Source organism: Corvus hawaiiensis, chromosome 13 (genome assembly GCF_020740725.1).
Source record: "Corvus hawaiiensis isolate bCorHaw1 chromosome 13, bCorHaw1.pri.cur, whole genome shotgun sequence".
Taxonomy (NCBI): Eukaryota; Metazoa; Chordata; class Aves; order Passeriformes; family Corvidae; genus Corvus; species Corvus hawaiiensis.
In genome coordinates, this window is record NC_063225.1 from 21,206,226 (window position 1) to 21,231,307 (window position 25,082).

General features: G+C 46.5%; 1 protein-coding gene across 2 annotated transcripts in view; it reads right to left on the reverse strand.

Moving 5' to 3' along the window:
* Positions 1 to 25,082, reverse strand: part of ARIH1 (ariadne RBR E3 ubiquitin protein ligase 1) — a 50,568-nt gene continuing 25,486 nt past the window's right edge. The window contains exons 3-14 of one of the 2 annotated variants that reach the window (XM_048317706.1): positions 22,640 to 22,784; positions 18,522 to 18,614; positions 18,110 to 18,165; positions 15,096 to 15,162; positions 14,294 to 14,400; positions 13,757 to 13,799; positions 12,608 to 12,679; positions 5,941 to 6,071; positions 5,785 to 5,842; positions 4,771 to 5,043; positions 4,210 to 4,322; positions 1 to 1,636 (exon numbers count right to left, since the gene is read on the reverse strand). In XM_048317706.1, the coding sequence (XP_048173663.1) occupies positions 1,552 to 1,636; positions 4,210 to 4,322; positions 4,771 to 5,043; positions 5,785 to 5,842; positions 5,941 to 6,071; positions 12,608 to 12,679; positions 13,757 to 13,799; positions 14,294 to 14,400; positions 15,096 to 15,162; positions 18,110 to 18,165; positions 18,522 to 18,614; positions 22,640 to 22,784 (1,243 nt within the window). In that variant the 3' untranslated portion in view covers positions 1 to 1,551. The remainder of the gene's footprint in view (positions 1,637 to 4,209; positions 4,323 to 4,770; positions 5,044 to 5,784; positions 5,843 to 5,940; positions 6,072 to 12,607; positions 12,680 to 13,756; positions 13,800 to 14,293; positions 14,401 to 15,095; positions 15,163 to 18,109; positions 18,166 to 18,521; positions 18,615 to 22,639; positions 22,785 to 25,082) is intronic. The other variant, XM_048317707.1, reaches the window with a different exon arrangement.

The following is a 25,082-nucleotide window of genomic DNA, read 5'->3' on the forward strand; positions in this document are numbered from 1 at the left end:
TTCCTATACAGGAGTAAATTTAATAAAACCACCACCAATTGTTTACTTTAACATAGCTCTTGTTACAGAAATCATAAAAATGGACTCAGTAGCTAAACTCATTAGTTCTTTCCCCTTTTAATTGAAAAATACTCCACTGATTTCAGCTTCTAGTGCACTAGATGGAGTGTTAAATAGTTGCCAGGACAGGACGCCCAGTGATTGAGCCCAAAACAAACACAAAGACAATTCCATCAGCTTTCCTTTTCAATGTTACGACTCGTTATAATGAAGTGAAAATTAAAACAGCAAGAAAGGGTCCATTTGACAGATGAAAGGGGGAGGGAGAGAAGATCCACAGCCGAAATCTCGCCGGAAGTCTTTGGAGAAGTGGTGCAGAACACCCCTCCTTGTCCTGCCTCGGGATCCAACACAAACCTCTAAACACACACACAGACACACACACACAGACACACACACGCCTCCTCTGGGATCAGAGCACGTGTCCTGCGTGCACGGCTGGGAACAGAGAGCTGCATTTGGGCAGGTAAAGATCTGGGGCCGAAAATAAACCGAGAAAAAGGCAAGGCATCCTGAACCAGAGCTCCAGGAGCTGCGAGGGGCCGCGTCCGGCGCCAGCAATGGATACACACACACACAAACACACACCCACACACACCTGGGGGAGGCCCTGGACAGAAAGGAACTGCAGGAAGAGGAGAAACCCAACTGCTCTGGAAAAAGCTTTCCAAAAAGAAAAAAAAATAGTAAAATATATATAGATATATTCAACTACACCAGCACACGCTTCCCCCTCCCCAGCCCAGGGAAAAAAAACCAAAACCAAACAAAAGAATCGAACTGAAAGAAAATGCACAGCAAATAGACATAATCTTGAAGATTTTTAAAGAATAAATATTTTTTTGTAATTAAACATTATGCAAACACGTGCCACGCTTGCTCTTTGTCCATGCATATGCGCTATATACAACTTTGAAAAATACTGTGTTGTCCTCTTTTTGTTTTAAAAGTCATATACAAAGGTTGGGTTTTTTTTTTTCCTTGCTGTGTACCCCCCTCCTTCCCTCCCCAAAAATCCTCTTTACAACGAACCAATCCACATTCATCCGTGTACTTGGGTGGCAGAGAGGAGGAGGGGGGCGGGAGAGCCACCCCCCTTACCAAAGTCCATCAAAATGGCTGGTTTGGACATGAAAAGCAGTGTCAAGAAACTGGTTTAAGTTTCATCTGTACTACACACAGGAAAAGAAAGAGAGAAAAGAAAAAGGAGTCGGCTTGGAGGATGAAGCTACGTTACAAGTTAAAGTTGGAGGGTTTTTTAGTGCGTCTGTCACACTCTTGGCCGCCTAGAATACTGTTGTACAATGGTTTATCTACCTTTTTTTTTTATTACAATATAATTTACTTAATTTTTCTGTTAACAAAACAGAATCCCGGTACTACAGACCAGCAGTGTAAGAGGCGGAGCAGCGCCCTGGGTGGGTTTTATTGGAATTGCATGAGCACTCTAGGATGGGAAAGGGTTCAGAGTTCATTGCTGCGGGGCCGGGCTCAGTCCTCGATGTACTCCCACAGGTCCTTCTCGTAGCCTTCATGCACGTGCTGCAACAAAACCCTCCGCCGGCTCTCGCAGTATCTGCAGGGGACAGGGACAGCATGGAAAAGGCACGTCAGGAATCACACAGCATCCCTGGCACCGAGTTATCCAAACCTACTGCACGCCTCACTTCCCAAAGAGGAGATCCCTCGAGATGGGAGTTTGTATTTACAGCCCGTTAACAGCACTAATTAAGACTTTGGTTGCTCCAGTCGCTCAGCTCTAGGTCCCTGGCTGGAAAACCAGTGTGCAAATTGGGAGTTCTTCAGCAAAAGTATCCCCAGAGCCCCTACAGCTGAGAAACCTTCAGGAGTAACTGGAAGAGAAGGAAGGAGCAGCTGTGGTTTGAAAAAGCCTGAGCACAGGTTGGTGGTGACACATGGAATGGGATGAGTTCTCCTCAAACGTGGCCTGGTGCCTGTTCTGAGCCCCATCAGGACAACAAAAATCCATGAGTTAGCTGGGAAAAACTAGCTGGAAGTGTTCAAGGCCAGGTGGGAGGGAGCCACCTGGTCTAGTGGAAAGTGTCCCTGCCCATGGCAGGAGGTAGAATAAGATTTACTTTAAGATCCCTTCCAACCCAAACCAGTCCCTGATGAAAACCTCAGGAGTACTGAGAGTTCTGCTTCCCAGGGGAGATGGAAGCAGTCCAAAGGGTTACTGGCCTGGATGGAGAGCAGGTTTCACCTCACATCCCAACACGTGGCTCTCAGAGGGACACTACACCCTTGGAGTATTTCCACCTATGCTGACTGAAAACTGCTGCACATAAAACTGATCCCGGAGTCCAGGATCACTGATCCTGAGGAAAAGGGGTATCACAGAACACAGCAAAGGATGCCATGGTCATTTCGGGTGTGTCAGAAGACAAAAAGCACAGAAACATTTAAAGAATTCAGGTTCCAAGAGCAAAGTCTAAACAAGCATCTGAGAGGCTCTGGCTGCTGGGAAGCCAGCTTGCTCAGCAGTGGTCAGACATCCCTCAGGAGGAATCTCCCAGCGGGAAGCCATCCCTGACCACAACACACACTAACACCTGGCAGGAATTCCTCACCTACCGCTCAGGACCTGATCAGAGTGACTGATTTATCCACCAGAGCAGCTGTGGCTCCCCTCACTGCTGGCAGCTGGTGTGAGACAAACCCCCATACACAGAGTCCCATTGATTTTCAGGAGCATGTGATGGCAAACACGTGGTCTCTGCTCTCCCAACTTTAGTTATTTTTCTGCTTGGGGGGGGGGGGTTAATCCTGTTTTCTAGAAATGTCTTTGCAAGCAAAGAGATCCAAACAGCTGAAACCAAACCAGCCTGGAGGGCAGCTCCTGCAGCTTCCCAGAGCTCTTTAAACCCACCTCGGTGACATCCTGCTCCCAGTCTTGCATCAAAGGGCACCGTGCAGGACATGATTGAGACATGACTGAACTGGTTAATTAGGGACCTGCACGGGCTTGACAGATGGAATTCTCTCTTCCCAGAAATGTGAAGGCAGATTTGGGATACTGTTTCCAAGCAATTCAAGCTATATTAGCTTTTAATTTCATCCCTAGAAAAGCATCCAGGTTCAGAGGACTGAAGTAAACAAGCAGCTTCATCTGAAATACCAAATTAATGGTGGCCTTAAAGGGTAAATTATAAAATGTCTTCAAAAAGAAGGTCAGGAAGTCTTGTCCAGCCCCAGCTGTGCTGCCAAAGTTGGGCAGGATGAGCCACAGGCACACCAGAGCTTAACAGCTCCTGCCACGTCCATTGAGTCCTACAGCTCACCCTACTTCAGATATTTTCTTCCCCTAAGCCAGGCATAACAAATTCAGTGATTTTGGCAAAATGCCTCAGAAATGCAAGCCCTAATCCTGTGACTCATCCGCATTTTCAGCTTTGTACTTTTCCACTGTGCAGAAATTATTCCCCTGGGACTGAACAAAGCACTGGCATCTGTGTCACCTGGACCCCAGTCCCCTGCTCCCCTTCCCAGCTGGGCAGGCTGCTCTCTCCCTCTTCCTTAGGGACAGCTTTTCTACACCCACGTTTTGCACAAATGGACCCAGCAGACAATTAAAAGAGCCAATTGCTCTCTGCTGGCAGCTCATCCTAGGCCAGAGCTGGCAGCTTGGAACAACAAAGTCACTCCTTGTTCTTTGGCCCTCGCTCTGCAGATTCCATCCTGGTGCTGGCCATTCCCACATGCTCCTTCTGTGCAGGAACAGAAGTGTACTGAGAGCCATTGCTTCTGGACACAGGATTTTTTCCATTCCGGGGCTGGATCTTCCAGCTCCTGCTCTGCAAAGCAGATGGGAGGCAGAGCTGGGAGCCTCTGCCTGCAGGCTGTCACCTCCCCCGAGAGCTGGTCCCAGCAGGGACACAAAAACCCACTGCCAGCATCTGCGTGAGGGCTTCTCCAGGAGGATCCGGGGCTGGCACGGGACAGCGCTGCTGCTCTCGGATATCCAGGGACTGGCTGATCACAATGGGTGGCACAAAGCCAAGAGCAAACAGCTTCCCAGGGATGTGGCTCTGGGGAAACCGTATCTTGGCAAGTGCTCAGGTCACTACCTGACACAGGGAATGGCAACACTCGGGCAGCTTGGAGAGAAAGGAGTATTCCAACACAAACCTGTACTTATCCTGTACTTTCTGCTTTATGTCTTGCAGCGAATCTTGGGATATATCTCGCTCCAGGTACCCAGAAAGCACCTCTGTAGCATTCTCTAAGTCTGCTTGGTTATTCTGTAAAGACAAAAGAAAAAAAGTGTTTGAGATGGGGTAAAGGAAAGGGGGAGATTTTTATTTCAGCATAATTGGAATCAGTACCAAAATACAAAAGGAGGATTAGATATCACAGAATCCCAGACTGATTTTGGGTGGGAAGGGACATAAAAACTCATCCAGTTCCACACCCTGCCACGGGCCACCTTCCACTAGACCAGGTTGCTCCAAGCCCCATCCAACATGGCCTTGAACACTTCCAGGGATCCAGGGGCAGCCACAGCTTTGTGATTCTGTGACTCCTCCAGCAGCCGATCCTACACAATGCCCAGGGAGCCTCTAACTTTTGCATGACGGAATATCAAACCAGACTAACTTGGGTAAAAGTGGGGACAAGAGGCCTCCAAGCATTAAATCTTATTTCCTCAGCTTTGCAATCTGAATTCCTGACAACCCCATTTTCTCCTACCTCAAAGATAATGGACTGATTATTCTTTTTGAGGTAGAAGGCAAAGACGTAAGTGTACATGAGTGTGGCACGACACTGGCAGAGGACGTCGACTGCTTTCTTCAGGAACTGCACCTCGATCCACGACATGTTGTGCTGCTGCATCTCCTCCATCTTCTGCTTCACCTGAGCGTAGAGCTTGTGCTCGAAGCGCAGGCTCTGCATGTGGTTCATGTAGCGGTTGCAGTAGAACAGGTACCTCTGCAGGGCTGCTCGGGATCGCTGTGTTAATTCCCATTAGGGAGAAAGAGAACAAATTGTTAAAACAAAGTAATGGCTGCAAGAGAAGTAAACCCTTCACAAGGCTCTTCCTGACCCAGAGAATGAGCTTCCTTTCCAAAGGAGCCTCCTCTCCTGTCACGTTGGGCAGACGGCTCAGTGTGGCCCCGCTAACCCTGGGAAGTGCCCCAGGCACTTCCCAGCACAGCTCTGACATCCTCACTCCCAACCTTGGAAGCAATTACAATCACACTGCTCAAGCCTCATCACTTTTGTATTTCAGCTTCTCGACTCAAGGTACAGCATTCAAATGCTCCCAGTGTCATGACAAAAGTGAAAAGATGATGTTTTGGTGGTGGTGGTGGGTTTTTTTTGCTAATGAGGAATTCTAGTTACTGTGCTCGTGCTAAGAGGGCAATCTCAGGTTGATTATAGAGCAGGGGAAAAGCACCGTGTGCTAAATAGTGCAAGACAACCAAGATGACTCAATACACAGTCATTAATCTTACTTTCTTCACACTGACAGACCAGCGGTAAAAAAATAACACCACGGGCATGGTTCAACTTGTGTACTGTGGATGTACAAAGGTAGCACGTACCAGGCAAAGCCATCCCTATCTTAAAAGTCAAAAGACTTAACTGTCCTTTTGGATTTGTGCCCAAATCCGTGAATTCCTTTAGAGCGGATGTGTAGGTTTACAGAAAGCACACCACAGGGCTGGTGATCTCCCTCATCACCAAAGGTTATGGACTCACCTCCTGTGCATCCCTTGCTGCCTTTGCATCATCCTCATTGTAGCGATTACAGTTGTACCTGTAACAGGGACACCGATTCCACAGATTTCAGTCCAAATCCGTGCCGTTTGCACCACGACCTCCTCGCCTTCCAGCAAGGCACGCTCCCGAACTCACCAGGCAGATCCATGGGGCTCCCAGGGGCCCAGACACACCCAGCAGAACTCCGCCTTGCAGTTCTGGTTCCGACAGACCATGTGGTTGCAGCCCCCGTCCTTCTCGATGGTGACGTGGCATTTCGGGCATTCCTGTCCACAGGACAGAGAGCACCGTTAGCAGGGCAAGCACGGAACCCCAAAAGCCTGGGGAACTTGGAAGGGTTCCCACGGCAGTCAGACAGAGCACATCAAGTGAAATACATGATTTAATTCTTCCCTTTGGACATCGAGATCCTCTTCAGAGTCAGGCCTTAAAATACTTCCAAACCCGGAGCAGTTAGATAGAAAAAACTTAAGGAGTAACACATTTTATCTATGCTGCTCTCACAGAGGGACACTGGGTGAGTCACTTCATGACCTTCCCCAAAATCCCAGCAGAGGGGTGGGTGGTCTGTAAGAGCCTGGGAAGCATCTGGCTTTCCTCACCACCAAGTGTCTGGTCCACTCTGGGACTGAGACCGAGCCGGAATCACGCTGTTACCAATCCGAGACACCTGCAGCTGTAACACGCCATCCAGAAAGGAGCTGAAAACATGCAGCAAGACTCTAGTGTGCTTCAAAGAAGCTGCTGTCAGCTAAAAAGACACTTCTCCTCCTGAGATGTTTCCACGTTTCCCATCAGGTCCCTTTTTTCCCTTCATGTGACACCTCACTGAAGACTTTTCCATAAAAGCTCACACGGGGTTTCCCTTTCAGGAGTAAGGCTTTTGACAAATGTGAGTATCTCAAAGGGCAGCTCTGCACAGGGAAATAACTGGGGAATATAACACCAATATCATGGTCTCCATGAACTTAGAAATCAACAAATCAACAAAGCAAGTACAGAGAAAAAAACTGCATAAATGAAACCAAAGCCATTTTTAGGCTGAATCAGCTCCTCATCCAACTCATCCCATAACCACACCAGCCTTCATGGAGTTTCTGCACAAACCAGTTTTTATATACAAGACAATTACAAACATATCCAAGCCAGTGATACACACACCTGTAAAATCAGCTGCAGCTTTTGGGTCAGAAGCGTGCGAAATCCGCTCCCCAGTCTGGAGCATGTCTTTGCTAACCAAAGCGAGCAGTTCCTACCCTGGCATTCAGATAAACTCTCAGCAAAGGAAGAAACCAACATGCACAATCCCTCCATAACTGCTACTTGTACACAGGACACATCCAACAGGTTCTTGTACACCCACTCTGAGTGTCCCAACTACTACTGCATTTTATATGAGTTTACCAGTTTGTATTGTCAGGGACAGGAGAATTTGCACATCAAACCACTGGGATCAAGCAGCAACCAAGCACAGAAGAGGAATTTTCCAGACCTGCCTTCTTCCCAGTCACCTGTGTTTGTCCTTCAAACTCAGTAACTGTACTACAAACAGAGTAAGTGAAGCACAGCGGTTCTTGTGCTGGTCCCCTCAGGGGCACAACACCAAGATGTCCCCTAGCACTGTCCACAGGATGGATACTCAGCCAGGGAAGCTTGTTCCCAGTTAGTCTGTGCAGTTCTGTGAACTTTGGAGTCAAAAATGGTCTCTCCTTCGAGCAGAGCACTCAGTGCAGCATCTATTTCCCTCTTCCAGGCAGCCCTCCTCCCTCTTCCAAACCTGCACCAACAAGTCAAGACTCAAATTTAGCTTTATGCCAGCAATGTCCTTCCCAACTGTGCAGATCCCTGCTCAGTCTGCTCATCAGCCAGGGTGCCTGTAAGTACAGACAGTGGCCCTGTCCCTGTCACACCACGGTGACCACAGGGCACACAGCCAGAGTGGTTTTTCAGAGGAGGTTGTGGAGCTGTGCAGTTCTTCCAGACACATCTCCTGCCATCAGGTGCCAACATCACCCGTGGGAGATGCAGCCGATCCACGCAGCTGCGCTGATCCCTCCTGCTGAGCAAAATCCTACAGCTGCAAGAGAGGGAGAACAGTTCCCAGGTGACCTGCCAAGCTGGAGAGGTGCCACGGGCACATCCCACCACAGGGATGTGGGGCCATCTCACCCCCAGCAAGACTCCATCAGGAGGATGGAAATTCTGCCCTCCTGTCTTTGCGGTGGGACCAAGCTCTCCAGAGTGTCCACAGTGCTCAGGGCTTCAAGCTCTGGGATGCAAACTAGGACAAGAAGACCCTTCCAGTGCCTGAAGGGGCTCCAGGAGAGCTGAAGAGGAACTTGGGACAAGGGGGAATGGCTTCCCAGTGCCAGAGGGCAGGGTTAGATGGGATATTGGGAAGGAATTGTTCCCTGTGAGGGTGGGGAGGCCCTGGCACAGGGTGCCCAGAGCAGCTGGGGCTGCCCCTGGATCCCTGGCAGTGCCCAAGGCCAGGCTGGACACTGGGGTTTGGAGCAGCCTGGGACAGTGGGAGGTGTCCATGCCCATGGCAGGGGTGGAAGTTGATTATCTTTAAGGTCCTTCCAACGAAACCATTCCATGATTCTACCATCTCATTGGAGCCCTTTTCTCACAGGAAATGCCATCCTTTCCAAGCCTTTATGCTCCTCTCTAGCAGAGCACAAGGAAGAGGTGACACAGTATCTGCGCAGATCCCTGAAGCTGTGCAAAAGTGTAAAGTTGAATATTTTTAAAAATTAAAGCCATGAAAAGTACATACTAAAGAAATGCTGGACACCAGCAGAAAAAGCAGCAGTAACTACTCAAGTCACCAACACAACAAGTGGGAGAGATTTATAGATTAAGGAGGATAGGGAAGGAAGATCTCCCTGAGAATTACAGCTATGCAACAACCCAACAGGCAGCAAATCAAGTTACTAAACCTGCAGATTATTGTGCACATTATCAGTCACAGCACAACGCAGAAGTGACCTCATTAACATTGTTGCACTCCAAACAATTCCATGCTGGGCTTGGAAACAAAAGCCTGGGCAAACCTGGCAAAGGAGAACAATCCTGATTTTGTTGTACAAGTCCATGCATACATAAAGAACCATAAACCTCAGCTGCTCTTTTATGAACAGGAAGCTAAAGAGAAACACGTTTCTTATTTCAGGGCAGGCGAAAGAGATTAGCTCTTTCCAGAGCTCCCAGAGGAACTGGTGGACATCAGCCTCCCACAGCCACATTCACAGCAATGCCTTCACCTCTAACCCATCCTATAAGAAGGATCCTCAAAAACCACAGGGATTTCTTAATGAATTTCAACAAAACCCAAAAACTTAATTATGGCTAGCACAAAACAGTACACTGTTCCAACACCTACAGTCACAGAGCAAAGTTTTTTAAAACATATTTTAAACACCAGTTCATCTGAAAGAAGGAGATGACACTTGGGACACCTTTGGAAAAACACTGACCACGGCTCTGGTGTGGTGGGAAATGAAGGAGCACAGTTTGGTGCAGGTGCCCAGGAGGATCCTGTGTCCTGCCAGAAATTCCACGTGTTAGAACAAATGCAGGATCTCCAGAACGTACAGAGGGAGCACTTGTTCAGCCATTAAAAAGTGACCTGAAAAGGGAGAGATGTGTGCTCATGCCATTTTATCTCGTGCAGGGGAGAAAAACAGCCAATGTTTTTCTGGAGAAGAAAATGTGCCTGGTTTATCCATCAGCCCTTCAAGCTCTGTCTGGTCTGGGAGGGAAGGATGGGGATGTGCCAGGAGCCAGAAGAAGCAAGGCTGGGGTGTTTTTAGTATCAGATGAACAACTTTCATTAACACCAATTTCAGTCCCACGGTAAAAAGCAGTGCCTTGAGCCAAGGCCGGCACCATGACCGCCTTTGTTCCTCTCCCTTTGGTATTCCAGGAGGCAGACATTAACATCGCTGACACTCAGGTTCCAAACAGGTTTCCCCTCCTCCTTTTAGACCACTTTCAGATAGTCTTGGTACACCTTAAGAGCCCAAAATAAATGCACAAATCCAAGTTTTTCTCTTTTTTCGTTCCTTTGAATGTCCACGTAACAAAAGCAATGGATCGCAGTGGTTTCTTTATTCCCAAATACCTGAAACCTGCCTAGTTTAACTCAAGAAAGGAACTACTGAAGCACCAAGTTCGTCAAGCAAACTGAAAAAGGAAGAAATATGCAAATCCTTGGACTATTCAACCCTGTTCCTCAAGAAGACTGAGGACTACAGGCTTGATAAAGAACTTGTATTGCCTTATCTCAACTTTAAATTAATCTAGTTAAGCAGAACTCATGTGAAAGTAGCTCATTTTAAGAAAAAAGCCATCCACTCCAGCACACTCTGCTGCAATGGCTGTATCTTTTGTAGAAGGAATTTAGGTCGCCTAAGTGCAAGTAAATGAATGCAAAAAATAAAAAAATCATATCAGAAACCACAGAACTCACTACTCGAATCTCCTCGTTTTTCATTCAGACCACTCTACATAATTCATCAAAAAATGCATCGCATCATTCCAGTTTGGGAACAGAACCCAATTCAGCTGGGTTTCACTTTTTTTATTCTCTCACACAATTGCCTAATTTTCCTTTCCAATTCCATCTCCCAGGACAAGCCGGAACAAATGTATCTCACATTCTCCCATTGCAAAGGATTATCCAGATTTCAAGCCCACATTTCAGAGGATTGGTATTTTGCTCTTACACCTTCATCTTGGTATGACAGGAAGTCTCCTTCCCTGAGAGGAGCCCACATGGGACAGGACTCACGCCTGGATGGCTCCAGAAAGTGCTTTCCAAAAGCCAGAAACAGCAACAGAGCCCGCAGGCACAACTGAATTCCTTGGAGAGCTGTTCCCACTGAAAATGGGGATTTTTGCATCTCATGGTACCCGATTCCTTTCTAGGTTCTTCAAAATGAAATTCAACACAGAATTTAGGCTGTGAAGCCAACAGTGCAGGCACAAGTTGTGCCTCACCAAACACAGCTGCCCTGCTTTCCTGCTAGGAACCGCAGAGAGAGAAAGGAGGGATGGATACACACTCCAACCGCACAATTCCCATCCCAGTCCATTGCTACAGCCCCACATCCAGACAGCACTTGGGTTTCTCCATGCCTCTGGTCAGGGACCAGCAGGGAACTGGGGCACGAGGGAGGTGGCTGCAGCCCCACGATCCCAGGCTGACCAGGCTCTCCAGAGGCTGCCAAGCTCCCAGGACACACATCCCAGCAGCCAAAGCTGGAGGTTCCCACCTTCCCCAAGGCAGAGATCAGCATGAGGGTGGGTTCCTCTCCCTCCCAACTTTCCCCTCAATTGAAGCCAGCGTCAGCTCTGAGAGAAGAATGCCATATTGTCCTTCAGCTAATTGAATGGATATGGATGCCACAAGACTCCAGGACAGTTGGCTTGCTCAAATGTCTGGAATGATTACCCTGGTGGCAATTATTCTCCCTGTTGCAGCCTGGGCTCCTAAGTATTCCCCTGTAGGAGTGTCTGGGACAGTATTAGAGGAAGTAGCTTAGACAGTGATGTCCAAGGACAGCTCTGCTGCTCCCACCAGACCACAGGTACCAACGGAGATGCAGGGCCGGTGGCAGATGCCACCCTCCAGATGGGTGCTCCCCACCCCCAAAAATCATCTTATTCCCAAGGCAGGGGGAGGTACAAGATGGGGAACCCCAAGATCAGCCTCCTGAGGGCTTTAACCGGCAAAACAGGGCTGTGGCTGTTCCAGTGTCCCAAATATGTGAGACCCAAGGCTAGCAGTGTTACACTCTGCCTTTTCCAAGCTATTGGGTGCTCTTCCTCAGGTTTAATAGGAGCAGTCCCTGAAGAGCCAGCAAACTCCAAACAAACCTGGTTCAGTCCCCGAGCCACGTTGGAACACACTGAGACAAAGCCAAAGCCCCTTTGGTGACACCGTGAGCTCCAAGCAGGGCCCCAAGGCCCCACTCCAGCCTGATCTGAGCTGCACAGTGGGTGTTTCTCTGCCACCGTAACACAACATTCCAGCTCGATGAAAACCAGGCAGCCAGCCCCGGAAAGCAGCGAGGCTGCTGCAAACAATGCCATTAACCACTTACACAACAGAACCAAGAAAACAAAGCAGCCATTTCCTCACTCCCTCCCCACCTTCCTCCTTCAGCTGGGAGCCCCCGGCCTGCTCCTCACCCCCCACGGGATCTGCTGCTTTTGTGTCCTTGCCACCATGACAACCTTCGTTTTAATTTGTCCCAAAGTGATCAAATGCTAAAGTTTCAGGCGAAGTTGGGCTAAGTAGAAGGAGACCTTAACATAATGAAATCCCAAACAGCTGTTCTGCCAGTCTCCACCTGGAATGCTGCCCAGCGGAAATGAAGGCTCCTCTGGAGGCCAGTCCCACGGATTTGAAGGCAGATGTAAATGATCCCAGCCAAACGGAGCCATTGGTGGTGGTAACATGTTCCACACATGGAATGGGGCATGGATTTGCTCAGGGAAGCCACCGGTGCCAGACAGGAGCCCAAAGACTTAAATCTTGAGCTTCCTTTGGGTCTCCAATTAACTGGTTTTTTCCAAGCACTTTCCTTCACTGAACTTGAAGAAACTCACCTTATTCCAGGCATTAACACCTGTTTGCTCTTCAAACAAAAGCACTTCAGTGTACTGTGGATTTTAAGGCTTGCTCTTAACATGGAACAGAAAAAACAATCCTAATGCAAGGAAGTAGATTGATGTCCTTTTCACCTGACAAATCTATATAAAATCTCTATATAAAATATGAAAAACCTCTCACCTTTGTGTTGGCTGCAATCCAATTGGAGGTTTCACTGTCATCATCACACTTCTTAATCCATTTCTTTAACCACTGTCAGAAAAATGATTGAAGAAGAGCGTTAAATGTAACTGGAGGAACTACAAATGTTCCCAAGACCCCTGCTCACATTAAGGAAAGGTACACCCAACCACATGGGAATAGTGGGGTGTTGGTGCTGGAAAACTGTGCAAACAGCCACAATCTAGTGGCAGACAATTCCTGCAGCTCCATTCTGATCCATCAAGCACAAGCACCCAGCACAAACACTCCTGCAACGAGTTTGCAGCTCTTAAGCTCAATCAAGACAAACTTCATGTTGGACCCTTAAATAAAAAGGACATTTTGGCTTTGGGGTGACTAACTGTGGCCTTCCAGTACCTGAAAGGAGCCTACAAGAAAGATGGAGAAAGACTGTTCACAAGGGCCTGGAGTGACAGGACAAGGGGGAATGGCTTCCCACTACCAGAGGGCAGGGTTAAATGGGATATTGGGAAGGAAATCCTGGGAGGGTGGTGAGGCCCTGGCACAGGTTGCCCAGAGAAGCTGTGCATGCCCCATCCCTGGAAGTGTTCAAGGATGGGGCTTGGAGCAACCTGGGCTAGTGGAAGGTATCCCTGCCCATGGCATGGTGTGGGACTAGATAATCTTTAGTGTCCCTTCAAACCCAAACCAGCAAAACCAAATTGGTTCCTTCAGTACAATGGATCACGCCGGACAAAGCACCAAAAACACCTACAGGGACACCTCATACAGGAATGCTCCTTGTCCAAAAAGCACCTTCACTCCTCTGCAGGAGGTCGCAGGTCTCACAACCTCCTCTTCCAGACAATTCCCACCTGGATGAGGCACTGTTCCCTCACAAGGTCCAACTGTGAGGCAGCCAGTAAAGGCACCCAGTAGGATTTCACTGCAGGTTCTCACGCTGTGATTTAAACAGATGAGCTACTCTGCTCCCTGGTGGGAACAACAGCTGGGCTCAGTGATCCCTGGGGGCCCCTTCCAGCTCAGGATAGTCTATGATTCTATGGACAGCCACAAAAACTTGGGCTTCAGTGCTAAGTCTTGCACATAAATTGATTTAAAACTTTTTCAAAACACAGATTTGGGAAAGAACCTTGATGTGCTCACCTTGCATTTAACAGGATCATGCCAGTTTTCACCGCAGTTAAAGCTGTAAGGGAAAGAAAAGGGGAAATAAGCAAACAGGGCAGATGATTGTACTTGTAATTAAAATAGGGGAGGTTTTCTTCTGGGCTGTTCAAAGCCAGTCCTAAGGAAACTCAACACACCTCTCTTCAATCCTGAAATCCCTCAAGGGCCACTTCAAAACAGTGGCAGAACAAGGGGAAATGGCTTCCCACTGTCAGAGGGCAGGGTTAGATGGGATTATTAGGGAGAAATTCTTTACTGTGAGGGTTGTGAGACACTGAAACCGGTTTCTAGAGAAGTCACCCCTGGATCCTTGGCAGTGTTCAAGGCCAGGCTGGATGGGGCTTGGAGCAGCCTGGGATAGTGGAAGGTGTCCCTGCCCATGGCAGAGGGTGGAACTCGATTGCCTTTAAGGTGCCTCCCAAGGCAGAGCAGTGTGGGGCTCCATGAACACACACAACACTTCAGGGCAGTGCACACAAAGCAGTACCAGCAGCTTTCCCTGGTGGCTCTTACCAGAACTGACGGCCACATTTGCAGCGCACGGGTTTAGCATCCGGGTATTGGACTTTAACGACGTGGTGGCAGTCGGGGGCAGGACACCACTTTAACAGTCGATTACACTGCGAAACAAAGCACACACCCCACATCACACAGGAAGGAGGTGCTCAAGGACAGTTCCTGCCCTGCATCCCTTTGCCGTGGCTGCAAACAGCTAAGAAATTAAAACCAAACCCACTGCACCCATCACTTCTGGCAAGGATTGAAAGCTTGATCCCGTAACAACTTCCTCCATGGGCTCTACAGGACAGCCGAACCCACACAACTGGGAAACTGGGACAGTGCAAACATCTTGCAAAGCACCTTTCTCCAAGTTTATTTTGAGGCTACAAAACTATCAGTATTTTGCTAAAGTATTTTTGCAGTTTTACTTCAACTTGCAAAATGTTTAATGAGTGGTGTTGTTCACAGCATTTCCTGCTTTCCAATCTGAAGTACCTCAGGTAACATTCAAGAGTTATAAATAACTATTATATAACTGTTATAACTGTGTAATTCTGCTTCTCAGAACCCAGATAATAAGCAACAGCTCTTGCATTCTCTTTAGGTCTTTTGTCCTGAAGTTTTTCTAATATTTTCCTACAACTGTCTCTGTAAGGCAAAGGACTATAAAACAACCCCTGCATTCACACTTGATTAGAGACTATGCAAAGAAACCCTGCTCTGCAGTTCTAAACAAGCCTCCAGTATCTGGCTGGGTACGTGTGTGAGACAAAAACAACCTACAAACAATTAAAAATTTCTAATAAAAACTCACCTCTACAAAACTATTGGTTATTAAATGCTGGTACTTTAATTTAACCTTGGAATCTGTGATCAGACGCCTGTGGGAAGGGAAGGAACAGAAAAATTGTAGCAGAAATCTCGTTTATCCCATACCCAGCCACAAGTTAGGACAAATAGGTTTGATTCGTCCTTCTGCACTTGCAGATACTTTTTGCACTCACCTGTTTGCTATTTATTTGTTAGACCATTTATTATTATGAAAACTACATTCATTGTATTCAATATATAAATACACATATAAATATATTAGCTTCAGAAACAGAAAGCTCACACAGTTCAAGAGAACTGAACCTCTTGGTGTGAGGATTTTTATTTTAAAACACTTTCCTGAAGAGCCCAAGAAACAAAGCAAGTAATTTAATCAGTTCATTTACATAAAACACGCACATTGTGTGGCAAATCCCTTTAAAAAGCTCCAGAACAACCCTTGTGTGGTTAATAACTCTGGGAAGCCTAATGTTAGCTGGGTTCCAGTGGAATGCTACAGCTTCAGCTTAAAGGTGTTATAATCTATTTACCATAAAAACAAAGTTGATTTGAATTCAACATCACTAGGGGTGTACACAACATGGACTTTCAATTAATTCCAGTCTGCTTGGAACTGGGAGAGCAGAGGAAAACTGACTGATGGGAACCCTTGACAAGCATGGTGACCACTCTTCTCCTGGGCACACCATCCCAGCTGGCATTTGCAGACTGTCCAGCCAAAATACATCCAAAGTAACTTAACTATGGATTGCTGAGCACTTCCAAAAATGTCTTTTAGCTATAACTGAAGTTATATACACTGAAGTGTCTTCCCAATATATTTAAATATAAAGCTGGACTAACACACCCTGTGTAGCATTCCTGGTTTAAATCTTTCTGTGGAATACAGCTTTATACAGGCCATACCATGGATAAATATTGGAATTAATGGATTTTCCTTTCCAGCTGTAGCCAAAACTAAGTGTACTCCTGCATGTTATCCTTACAACACTCCCTGAGGAGCGGCGTGTGCCCATGGGATGAGCACAAATCCCAGCCCTGGGCAGCTGGGGAGCTCCTCACTCAAGCACATGCTGGTTATTACATAAATCACAGCACGTGGCAGCTCAATTCCCAAGGCTAAAATAAAACAAATCAGCTGACAAAGCATCTCTCCTGCAATTCTGGAGTCAAACTTACTGAAGTATGAGAAAACAATCTGAATTTAGTATGAATTATAAATTTCTTTTTTTTACCCCATACTTGGGCTTCAAGACATACTAATTATCACTTTGGAAATGTACTGAAGTATAACAATATATCAGGTACTGGAATTTAAATTAATAGTCATGCCATGACTAACCCGAGCACATAATCCACTGGTTTTTTGCTTATCAAAATGCTTTGATTGCCCCGATCAACATCACCAGGTCAAGACCTTCAAGAATTTAGCTTTGAATATTATTGTCTTTTGGCAAATCATAAATGAAACTAGACAAATTAAGAGATGAAACCCATGCTCAGAGCCCATAAATCATATTAATTTTGTGTTCATATCACTTGGAAACTGAGAGCTGGAGACTCTATAAACAGGAAAAGACCTAAAAAGTAGTAATTAAGGACACAGAAGTGGGTGCAGGTTCCAGTTGAGATCATTTACATTTTTGTCATATATATTGACATATTCTAAGATTGCCACAGTTGTCCATTCTGGCTTATTTTAAAAGAAAGTTTTTCAAAAAATGCACCTTCCTCCCCACAGAAATGCAGGTAAGAACAGGGAAAGGTGGATTTTTACCTCTAGAAACAGTTTCTAGTTTTACTCAGACAAAGGGGACCTGTTTGCTTTAGCACCCAGCTGCCACTGCCCTATCCCAGGCCTCGTCCCTGCCCTCTCCAGCCAACGGGAATCCCACAGCACTGCCCTCCTTTTCTTCCATCCTTTCCTTGCTGCTGCTGCCACTGCAGCCTCCAATGGTTTCAGCTACTCAATTTCACATGCACCGTTTGAACAGCTCATTCCAACTGTTGCAATCAAGAAAACACTCAAAAAAGTCCTGCTGAGAGCATTCGACTCCACAAATTGAAGTTCAACCTCTGGTAAACAAAAATCTCAATCAGGATACTCAAGATATGCCAACTTCAGCTCAGTTTCCACCCACTGGCCTCTACAAACCACCCCTCAACAGGGCAGGAAAGCACTTCAGCTACTTCCACTTCCATCCAGCCTACACTCCATGAGTAACGGAGAGCCAAAATTGGGGAAATCACTACTCTGAAAGCAACTGATAATAAAAACCAGCAAATTAATATCAATGAGTGAGTCAGGCTTCAGGAAGGAAAGAATAAGGTAATAGAATAAGCCTCTATTGAGATGCTTTTTAGTAAGAAGAATTAAAATGAACTTGAACAAAGTTCAGGATTATGAAGGATATTGCTCGTGCAACAGCTTCCCCCAGTACAACAGAGAAGGAAGCTCATGGAATTCATTGCTCCACCACGAACTAACAGTCATTCTACAGCTGGACAACTCAATAACTCCAAGGACACAGGCTGACACACCAGCTTAATCAAATCTTCTGTTTGAGGGTCAACTGCTTCCTATCAGAGGGCAAAAAACACATCCTGAACCAGCCCTTAGGACTCCTGTCCTCTGACTCACCTATTAACCACAGCTATAGGGCTTGGGGAACCAGTGGGTTGACCTGGGTAGAAGTCCTGAATTCTGACATAAATCGAAGGAAACAAAATGCACAAAGCAGTAAAACAGGGTTTGGAAACCCTGGTGTCACACTGACCAAACTGGTCAGGGACTCTTTCCTCCCAGTGCTGTCACATGGGGTTGTCACACCTAAACAGGAAGTTAAGAGACATTGTGGGACCAAAACAAACAGTTCAGGACAGGCTTCTCTGCTGCCTACAAGCCTCTGTGCAGTTTGTTATAAGCATTTGAATAGATCTGAATAGCACATGAGTAACACAATGGAAAGAGAGAGCAAAGCCAAGAGCATTACTTACATAACTGTATTGTCGTCCACTAAGATATCACAGCCATGGGCAGGGCATGAAATGGTCTGAAAAACACAAAAAGGTCATAGGAGGAACAGTGCTTATCCTGGTTTTGCATCACAAAGAATTCCAAGGCAACAGACTTTATTACAATCCACAGCCAAAGGAGTGCTTTGCCTCTCCCACCACATCCCAGGTGTGCCACTGGTTCCTCCTTCCCCAGCCCAGATACCTGCACCAACTCCACAGAATTCCCTCCAGATTCACCTGTAGCAGAGCCTGCAGCCCCCAAACCTTTGGGGTTTGGGTTTTCTCTGTCATTCTTTTGGATATCTTTAAACTTCAGCAGGGGACACTCTCCCCCATCTCTCCAATACACAGAATTTCCAGAAATAAGCCATGAGGTGAGTTGAGATTTTACCTGTCCCATGCCTTCCTCCATTATTTTGGTAGTTAAATATTCACTCCAGCACTGCATACAGAACTTGTGTCCACACTCTAGGCCAGTGAAGTACTGCAATGACAAAGAACACGAGACATTGCCTCATTTTATCACTGGATTTGCTCCATAATTTCGTCTTTCTTGGTGCTGTGCAGTTCATCCATCCCATCCCTCATTCCCCACACCACACTCGAGACACTGCTAATCGTTCTGCATCATCACCCTACAGAACATTGCCAAAGCAGCCTTAGTCACTCTTCCAAAGCCAGACTTTAATCCCCAACCCCAGCAGCAAGAAAAGGTGTGGCCTGTGTTTCCATCCTGGCCCATTTAAATTTATCCTTGTTTAAGGAGTGTCTATGGAGCACAGCACGGCTCTCTCCCATGTTACTTTGGACATCAGTCAAATAAATACAACACCAAACAGGTCACAGTGATAAGGATACAGAGTCTTCATTCCTCCTATTTTTTCCCCATGGCACATGTGGGCGCTGCCCAAAAGTCCTAGACCTCCTCGGGGAACTTCCCCCTGAAACCCAGATGCCCATCAGATGAGGACACTAAAGATCCTGATTGGCAGGTGTAAATTGCTAAATAAAATTCAATAATGATCAGCTGTCACAGACAGCAGCAGGGACAACTCCATCCTTGTCTGCATCATCTGCACAGAGCTGTCAAGATATCATCTGGAACTGAGCGGTTACACAAGGGGTGGAGAAGCAAACACTGCTGAGGAAAGACTGGAATTAAAGTACTTTTCTCTAGTCAACTTACAGCTCTTTTATACCCAGAGTCAGCACCAAGGAAAACTGTACTTACAACACTTCACTTGTACCACTATAGAGGTAGTATTTGCTGGCTCAGCTTTGCAAACCAACTTCTCAGCCAGTGAGATAAAACCAGAACTCCACCCTCAGATACCATCAAACTATGAAACGCCACAGAGGAAAGAACCCAGAATCCTCTGTGGAACAGCCCAAAACAACAGTAGGATGGTGGTAATTGAGGAAAGGAGAATCCACTTGAGGACAATGTTCTTCCCAAACCGCCTCCTCAGCCATCATCCCACAGAGGTGCAGCAGCTGTGCTGTGCTGTCTCTGGATGCTCTGGCACGGGATTGCCCAGGGAAGGTGCCTGTCAGCACCCTCTTCCCCCGGGCTGGCAGGCTGTGATTACACTGCTCTGACACTCCTGCCACCAGCACAGGCTGCACCCTGTGAGCACCAACACGGGTGACTCTGACCTGAGCATCTGACTCGGTTCCAGGTAAAAATAGAGACATCCACCCCAAAAAAACCAACGAAGAGATCAGAGAGGAGGCTGACACCTATGTGGTGCCAGGTACACCGGCTCCAAGAGTGAAAAAAGACACCTTCCATTTTCTGAACCCTTATTGAGCCAGATAACAAAGGTACCTGGTGCTCCACAGATGCTGCTGTGGCCAAGTGACATCTCCTGGAGATGCAGAGTTAGAGTAAAATCACTTTAACATCTGTAACTTTTGGGATGCCACAGCACGAAACCATCCCAAAGACAGCACTGACTTTTCCCTGAATTTTGGCTTCTCCACATGTGATGGGAAGCAAGCACAGACAAGGGAATCATCCCTTACCAAACCCAAATACTCCTGCAGCAGGCACACACAAGGAACCACCACAGAACACATCTTCATGTAAGACCTGCTTTGGTTATTTCAGGCAGGGAAAAGGTTTGCTAAATGCCCACAGAAAGGCAGCCACCACCACACTTCCTCCCAGGCTGCAAGGAATGCAGAGAATCTCTCAGCTCTTTTCTTTACTTTGAGGGAGTTCCCAATTATTTTTGGCTCAGCTGACAGAAGATGTCAAGGGAGCAAGTAAAAAGGCCAACATAAAACCACCAAGGACGGGGGGAGCAGTGACTCCTTAGGCAGCTCGTTAGCCCAGGGGACAGTTCTGCTGTCACCACATCTGTGCTCAACATCTACAGTCTGGACAAAGCAGGATGTTCCCAAAAACACCCCCAGCCCACTCTCCAAGGAACCTGAGGGTGGGAGGCAAGAGAGAAGGAAGGCAAAGCCATGACCCTCCCAGTTCCTGTCTTACCAATAAAGGTGTCACCCAAAATAACTGCTGGGACTTGACACTGCTCGACAGGGACACAGAGCGGGTAAAACATCTCCCTTAAGTCCTCAAACTTGCTGGGTGAGAGCTTCCAATGCCTCGTTTGGCAGGTGCTTCCCAAAACCTCAAACCACAGTTCTTTGGAGGTGACTGAAGAGCTACAGAGACTTTGTAGACAGAAGAAAGGGAATTCAAGACTAACATTCCTGCAACAACTGCACACTGGAAAACTTCTTAACACTCCCAAGCTCTCTAGCTTTCCACAGGCTGAAAGGGGCTCGCAGGGCAAACCCCCCACCCCCCAGCTTTCAAGTGGAAAAAAAATTAGCTGATCATTGCAAGGGGATTTTCAAAGCTGAGATTTCAGGTTGGGCACTGAACATAAAAATAATCCTAGAATTTATCATTCACATCGACTAAAACAGCTTCAAAACAGATTTCAATCACCTGAGACACAGAAACTAAAGCCTTTTACAGAAGAAATAATAAATATTAGTTTTCCTATAGGCTCCAGCTTTTTTGTAGGGCAAAGAAACAGAGGTTCCCCTCTGATGTCTTTTAACTTAATGAACACCAACAACAGAGACAGCCCTGCTCACTTGCAACATCTCTCTGCTCCAGCTAAAAATCTGCTCTTCTAGCAACTGGGCCACTGCTATTTGAGCTACAAAATCAAGAAGTATTAGTGTGCTTTGTGCTGTTCTTTCCAGTTTCAAAACTCTGGACAATGCTGTGGTGTGATTTTGGGGGTTGTCCTGTGCAGGGCCTCGATGATCCTTGCGGGCCTGTTCCAGCTCACGGTATTCCATGACTCTATGATTCTGCTTCCCAGGCAGCACAGTACCCCCAGGCAGAGGACAGGCCTGGCACTTGTGAGTTTTACCCCCACCCAGCACAGCAACTACGTTAAAAAGGAGAGAACAGTGTATTAGGATATACTGCTTTTCTCTTTCAAAGCACCTCATCATACAAAGCAGGAATTTGCCTTTTCAGCTCCTCTCCAAGAAGGAAGTCAGGACACACAAGACTGAAGAGGAGACACGTGAAGCCTTGTGGTTTCTGGCTCAAGAGGAACAGGGACCTTAATGCTGAGAATGGGAGGACTGAAGCCGACCTTTGCTCAGCTCTGCCCACTCCAGGGAAGGAAGATCCAGAGCAAGGAAGAGGCTGCAATCAGGGAACTTCACCCCAGGCTACTCCTGAAGCCCAAAGCTCATCATGCTTCCTCGCTGAAAACACACCCAGAGCCAAGAGCAAAGCCTTTTGTCAGGGTAGCTTTGCTTGGAAAGACCCAGCACATGTTTTAGGGTGTTCTGGAGGGGCAGCTCCCCCAGGAAGAGCAGGTTCCAATAAAGGAAGAATTCCTTACTGTCAGCACTTTGCCTTTTGATGAACTCTCCTGTTTGAGCTTTTCCACTCATCTCCTTTTCTCCCAGACCTCCCACCAGTATGTCCTGCCCCTGGGAGCCCCAGCAGAGCCTGGACCTCTGAGCAGTGTGTGGGAATGCTTCAGTTTGGTCAACAGCCACAAAAAAGCAGCACTACCCCCCAGGACATTGATGCACAGCCCCAGCAAGTACTGCATAACACACTCTCATGTCTGACCAAGAGGGTATTGTCCAAACATGATAAAGATCCAAAGATATCCACACTTTACTTCTACTCGCTTTTATTCCAGACTTCCTAGTTTGACTACTTTGTAGCATTATTTACTGCTTTTAAAAGCCGTTTCCTGCCTTGCCTTTCTATTTCCGAAAATATGCCTTTGCCCATCATGCTTTTCACAGATTTTTAATTTCACATATCATTTATCTGTACATCTCAGTTGGTATCTGACCTTTGCAAACATCACCTGCTTGCTTCTTCCTGAACTTTACTACACCGCTGCCCAGGCCCCAGCACTCTCAGAGGTGTTTTGCAGGAAAATGTGAAGTTTCAGGTAGGAAATCTGGGGAGTTGATGGTCAGGTAGCACCGAGGCCACCGGGTACTCACCGAGTTTGGGTAGTTCAGATAGCAGATCTGACAGGACATGTCCTGGGCTGATGACCTGGTGTTCATCTGGCGCGTTCGAGACTTTTTACTTGGATTAATTACGTGACACTCAGCAAAGAGCTTCTCCAAGTTGCCATCGAAGTACCTGCACAACACAGGAAAGAATGAAAATTTAACCACCTACTAAATCATTCTTCCATTCTACTTGGCAGCTAAGTGTACAAAGATGCTTTCAATATTTCAAAACTCACACACACACACACACTACTTCCAACAAACTCTTCCCTAACACAACACAGAGGTGGATATTAGACAACTACATAATTTCAGAGACTCCCACTTGAATTACACTCCTGAAATTCAGGTATCTTCAATTCTTCAGCTGCATTTCAAGTAATTCATGATTCTCCCCAGTGATTGCTTTGCATTAGAATTCCAGGATAGGAAACTAGAGCATGAACACCTGAGTTCACAGTCCAGGCATTGGAACACCTTCCTAAAGCACAGGTTTGATGCCTCCAAGCTCAATTCTTTTCAATTGAAGCCTTCCATTTTTCCTACTATTCTGATCAGTAGCCATTCGAGCAGCTTTTCTCTTCAGCCAACCTGAGGTAATTTAACAACCTCCTAAAAAATACAGTTCCAGGTTTACAATGCTTCCAAAGATTAGGTACCTATTGGAAAGGAGGATGCAAAATTGCTTGGGGGGAGAAAAAAGATCACTTCCTTTCTATTTCCTATTCCCTTAAGGAAAACAATACTGGTTTGCTTTCAAGGCTTATAAAAAGCTCTTCCTTGGAGAGGAGGACCAAAGTGGAGAGAATCATTATCAGGAAGCTCAACCTCTTCCCAGAATCCTTCACACACCTCTCTCCAGCCTGCAGCAGCTGCAAAGAACTAATTAAACCAGACAATTAACCAGCCCCATCACCTGCACACATCCCCCAGCCAAACCCACTAAGTTGTTCCCCCACTCCCTTACAGCTCTACCTACCAACAAGGCTTGATTTATAATTTTAAAAATATCCATTTTCCTGCTGTTTCATATGTTTCTCAGTGCAGTTCACATATTTTAGATCTTAAATTTCAAAACACTGAATCTGGAAGGAAGTGGTGAATTCTGGCATCACAGCATCCACGAGGCTTTGCCACTGTTCTTCAACATTAGCTCAGGATTTAACTCAACCAAGTTCTTTTGTTTGCTTAGAGGATTATATTTAGAAATTTTTATGCTATATTTAAATATATAAAATTATATCCTTAGATAATCTTAGCAAGTGAATTCAGTGCAGTCCTATTATAGGCAGTACTTGTTTATTAAGAATCATGGATAAATATTAAGTCCACAGAAGTTTTCCAGCCTTACAACTGCCCTTAGAGGCAGCAGGAGCAGCACAGGATGTGCTCTGAAGAGAGCAGACACACAGATGGGTTTGAAGCTTGCAAGGAAAATAGTTTTGTATACAAATGCTATGATGCAACTTGAACCCTGGTCCTCATGGCCAGCTAAATGCTTATGGAAATACCAAAGGTTTTTGTAGTGGTGGGCTGGTTCTAAGGGTGAATATCCATGTCAGGAACTTGAATTTTTTCACCTGGAATTACCTATCCCCTTTAAATACCTATGGATAGTATTCCTACTTCTCCGTGCTGTTTTCTTCTCATGCATTTTCTTTCTGAGTAAGTAATTTCCACATTTGTTTTCATTAATGTCTCTCAGACTCAAACTCATGCTGCCACTGAGCCGTAAGAACTCCAGAAAACACAGAGGAAAATGTGGATCTCCTTGAAAACATGCAGTTCCAATGGATACTCCAAAGTCCAACAGCTGTCTCACTGCTCCACCACTCCTTACGCAAACACGCCAAGGGCTCCATCAGGAGACTCTTGCAGTTCCTTCAATGGTTAGGAACAACTCCTAATTGCAGTGACCATCCCTTTTTCCCACTTGTTCCAGCATCACCACAGCCCGTCCATGCAGGCAGATCTCCCTCTGCCCTTCCCATGTTCTTTGGTCAAAGGATTCCCAGGCAGCAGCTCTAACACCCTTCCCCTCCCACAGCAGGTGAGCTCCATGTGACATTCACTGACTTCCCTGGCCAGCAAACCTTCTCCACCACCAATGCCCATTTCCATTCATCCTCCTTGAATCTAAGAAGCCAAAACACATGCAATCCCAGTCCAGATCTGACCCTGATCTCATACAATTTCACCAGAGTTCTCCTGCAAATCTCACCTAATGCATTGCAAAAGATGGCTACATTTCTCCAGAGCTCCTCCATGTCAGCATCCCTCCTCACTTCCTTCACAACTCCAAGAATTCTGATTTTTCCTCAAATACACTCTATTAAAGGGTTGGTTCTTGGTACCTCCATCCTGATTTTCATCCTAGGGAGGAGCACAGCACCTTACACAGCCCTTGAAATCCTCTGCCCTCCTTTCC